Source organism: Eutrema salsugineum, unplaced genomic scaffold (genome assembly GCF_000478725.1).
Source record: "Eutrema salsugineum unplaced genomic scaffold, Eutsalg1_0 scaffold_11, whole genome shotgun sequence".
In the NCBI taxonomy this organism is placed as follows: Eukaryota; Viridiplantae; Streptophyta; class Magnoliopsida; order Brassicales; family Brassicaceae; genus Eutrema; species Eutrema salsugineum.
This window is the reverse complement of record NW_006256901.1, coordinates 1,360,936-1,364,118: the sequence shown is the minus strand read 5'-3', so window position 1 is coordinate 1,364,118 and position 3,183 is coordinate 1,360,936. Positions and strand designations below refer to the sequence as shown.

The 3,183-nt window shown below is 40.3% G+C and overlaps 1 protein-coding gene across 1 annotated transcript; it reads right to left on the bottom strand.

Moving 5' to 3' along the window:
• Positions 1-447: 447 nt before the first annotated feature.
• On the bottom strand, positions 448-1,797 carry LOC112089921. The gene has a single exon (XM_024160787.1). It carries the CDS (start codon positions 1,795-1,797, stop codon positions 448-450), a length of 1,350 nt encoding a protein of 449 aa, XP_024016555.1.
• Positions 1,798-3,183: the final 1,386 nt, after the last annotated feature.

Here is a 3,183-nt window from a genome sequence, read left to right as displayed (position 1 = left end):
AAGAGAAAGGACTCTCGTTGGGTGTGGTATGGTTAGAAGTTTTTGGTTAACCTGCCAGAATTGTTGTTCTCTTATTTAACTATAATGTTCCTAACTAATTTCGGTTTGTTTAGTAATATTTAGAACAATGGTGTGGTTGTATGTTTTGGAGGCTAAACGCTTGTAATAGAGTAGTGTGGCTTTTGTGATAATTCACGTACTCTAAGGTTTACCCTAATCATAGCTTATTATATCGCATAGTTTATGACAATAATTAAGAATGATCGTACATAGACATGAAACAGAGTTTAGTTCAGTAGTGTTTCCCTTACCTGGTGAAGCAGACTTCTTGTGCAGACTACGGTAGAAGACTTCTAGTTGTAGTCTTCAGTGTAAGTCTGCTATTATAGTTTTAGGGTTTTATCTTGATTTCAACGTCTGCAAAAAAAAAAAAAAAAACAGAAGAAATTAACTTCGACCAAATGTAACCCTTAAAGTATGAGGTAACATAACACTTACACAATCCGGTCTAGTATGTCCTGGTTGGTGACATTTCGAACAACTGTACTGCTTGTGGATCTTACGGGGTTTCTTTTGCTTATGCCTCGAAATTTCCAGCCAAGTTTGCCATCTTGACTTCCTCTGCCTGCCTTTTTTACGTCGGACCTTTGGAGGTAGACATTGTGTTGTTTCATCGGTTTTTATTGCAATGCTTGGAGGATATATATTATGCGAGTACGCTGCGTACAAGTAATCTTTGGAGTATGTCGGGCATACAAGAGTGGCCAGATGCATATGCATTGCATCTGAAACGGCTATAACATGAGAGCAAGGTATTTTCTCAATATCATACACGCCACACCCACACTTTCGAAGTTCCAAATCAACGACACAGTTATGTGATCCTCCTTTCACATTGAATCGCCAACCATCTATGCCTTCAACCGTCAACTTATCAGCATAATGTGAACGAATTGCCAACAAATATTCAACTCCTCGAGTATGGTTGGTTAGAAGACTCAAAGCATCTTCCCGCCTTTTACAAAACCACTTTGTTAGCTTCGCCCGTAAGTACTCCAACAGGAATACTATGGGAAATCCCCGTGCCCGTTTGAGAGCAGAGTTGATAGACTCTGCGATGTTGCTCGTCTTTATATTGTATCTATCACCTGGAAAGTGAACTCTTGACCACAACTGTATGCCTGCCTCCTCCAGGTACGTTGCAAGGTCAGGTTTTATATGCCTTATCTCGTCCATATAACGGTTAAAATCATGTACCGTATATGCATACGCAACACGTTTGACTAAGTACATAAGATGCTTCCCCTTAAACTTAGTGACAATATTGTGTTGCAGATGATAATAGCATATACCGCGTGTTACCCATGGTAATACAGTCTCACATGCCTTCTTAATGGAATGATGCCGGTCTGAAACTATCACCAACGGATACTCGTCTGTAAAATACTCCCGCAATTTTCTAAAAAACCATTCCCATGCGTGATCATTCTCAGAGTCCACTATTCCAAAAGCTAGTGGAAATATCTGGAAGTTACCATCTTGTGCTGTGGCCACTAGCAGAGTCCCTTCATACTTTCCAGTCAGATGACACCCATCGACAACAATGACCCATATGAGATATTGAAAACCAGCTATGGAGGCTCTGAAGGCTAAGAATAGGTACTTGAACCTATTCTGACTGTCGCGTTCAAGGGCAGTTATAGTACCCGGATTTGCTTCAGCGATCAGACGCAAATAAGAAGGCAGTCGGCTATATCCATCCTCAGGGCTTCCCCTCACACATTCTTGTGCATACATCAAAGCTCTATACGAAGTTGTGTAGTCTATTTTCTATTGAAACATCGCCTGCATTGAATCTTTGATGTGTTCTGCAGTAATCCCATCAATTATTCCCACATGCTCTATAAATAACTTTCCAATGTATCTTGGAGTCGTATGCTTTCGGTGAGCCAACCGATCTGAAACTAAACAGGTATGAGTTTTGACATATTTAGTGACCCAAAACGTCTTTGCTTCGTTCTTTACAGCTGCTCTAACTCTCCATTGGCATCCTTTAACAGCACATTTAGCAACAAACAGACGTCTCGATGACTTATCAAATCTGAATGCAAACTTCAACATAACAGCCGTCAACCTGATCTCAGAAATCAGGTCGTCTTTTGTAGCAAAACTTCCGTTTACTTTTATTTTGTCAACCCAATTTCTTTCATATCCTCTTTGAGGAGCCTTCACCGGTTCTTCAATCCACTCACCCTCTGAATCAGAATTTGAATCCTCATCCTTCACTTTCCCATATTGGCTGTAGTCTTGATCCTCAGAGTCCTGACCCTCAGAGTCAGTACCGTCTTCCTCCTTTACTGAATCATTTTTGATGTCCTCGTTTATCTCATCATCATCATACTCATCGACATTTTCATCTTCACCTTCCTCAGTATTTTGATTCCCACCTTCAACAGAACACCCATCAGCAGCATCAACACCACCAGTACGTCCATCATTGTCCTTGCGACTAGATACACAAAGACGTATAACATGCGTCTTACTCAACCCAATCAAGCTCTGTACTTGTCTATCATTAGTAATATGCATAGGAGGGGTATCCGAAGCCATGTTTGCTAACATTGAATCTGGCAATGCATAAGTGATAGACACGCTGTCCGTATTTCCATCCAGCATGTAATCATCTAGAGCCATAGCTACGAGTTCTCCATGTGTACAACCATCATTCAAGAAGAACAACCTCCCTCCTTTGCGATTATCCACCTCAAAATGCCACGACTGAGCACTCATAACCCATTCTCCAAATACAACAGGCAACTGAGCCGCCATCTGCAAAAAAGGTAAACCACACAAGATAAACCGTGTTTTCCAAGTAACATATAGCAGACTTCTTTAGAAGTCTGCTATAATCGGCTAAACGTCTAAACATTCAAGAAAATTCATCACTTTCTAATTATAACACATATCAACGTGAAACTCACGTATATGGAACCAAGAAAGGCAGATCAACATGTCCAAACAATATATTTATTTTAGCATATACCATTAATTCGAAAACGAATTTTTTGTTAAAATAATTAGGCAGACTTCAAGTGTTGTCTGCTGTGTTATTCTCCTTCGCTAGACAGACTTCAGAGGCAGACTTCTTATGAAGTCTGCTAATCTGTGCCAATTACCGTTCAA

Excerpts from the sequence above, each read along its gene's own strand:
- LOC112089921 (XM_024160787.1), bottom strand. The coding sequence starts at position 1,797 with ATGTATGCACAAGAATGTGTGAGGGGAAGCCCTGAGGATGGATATAGC.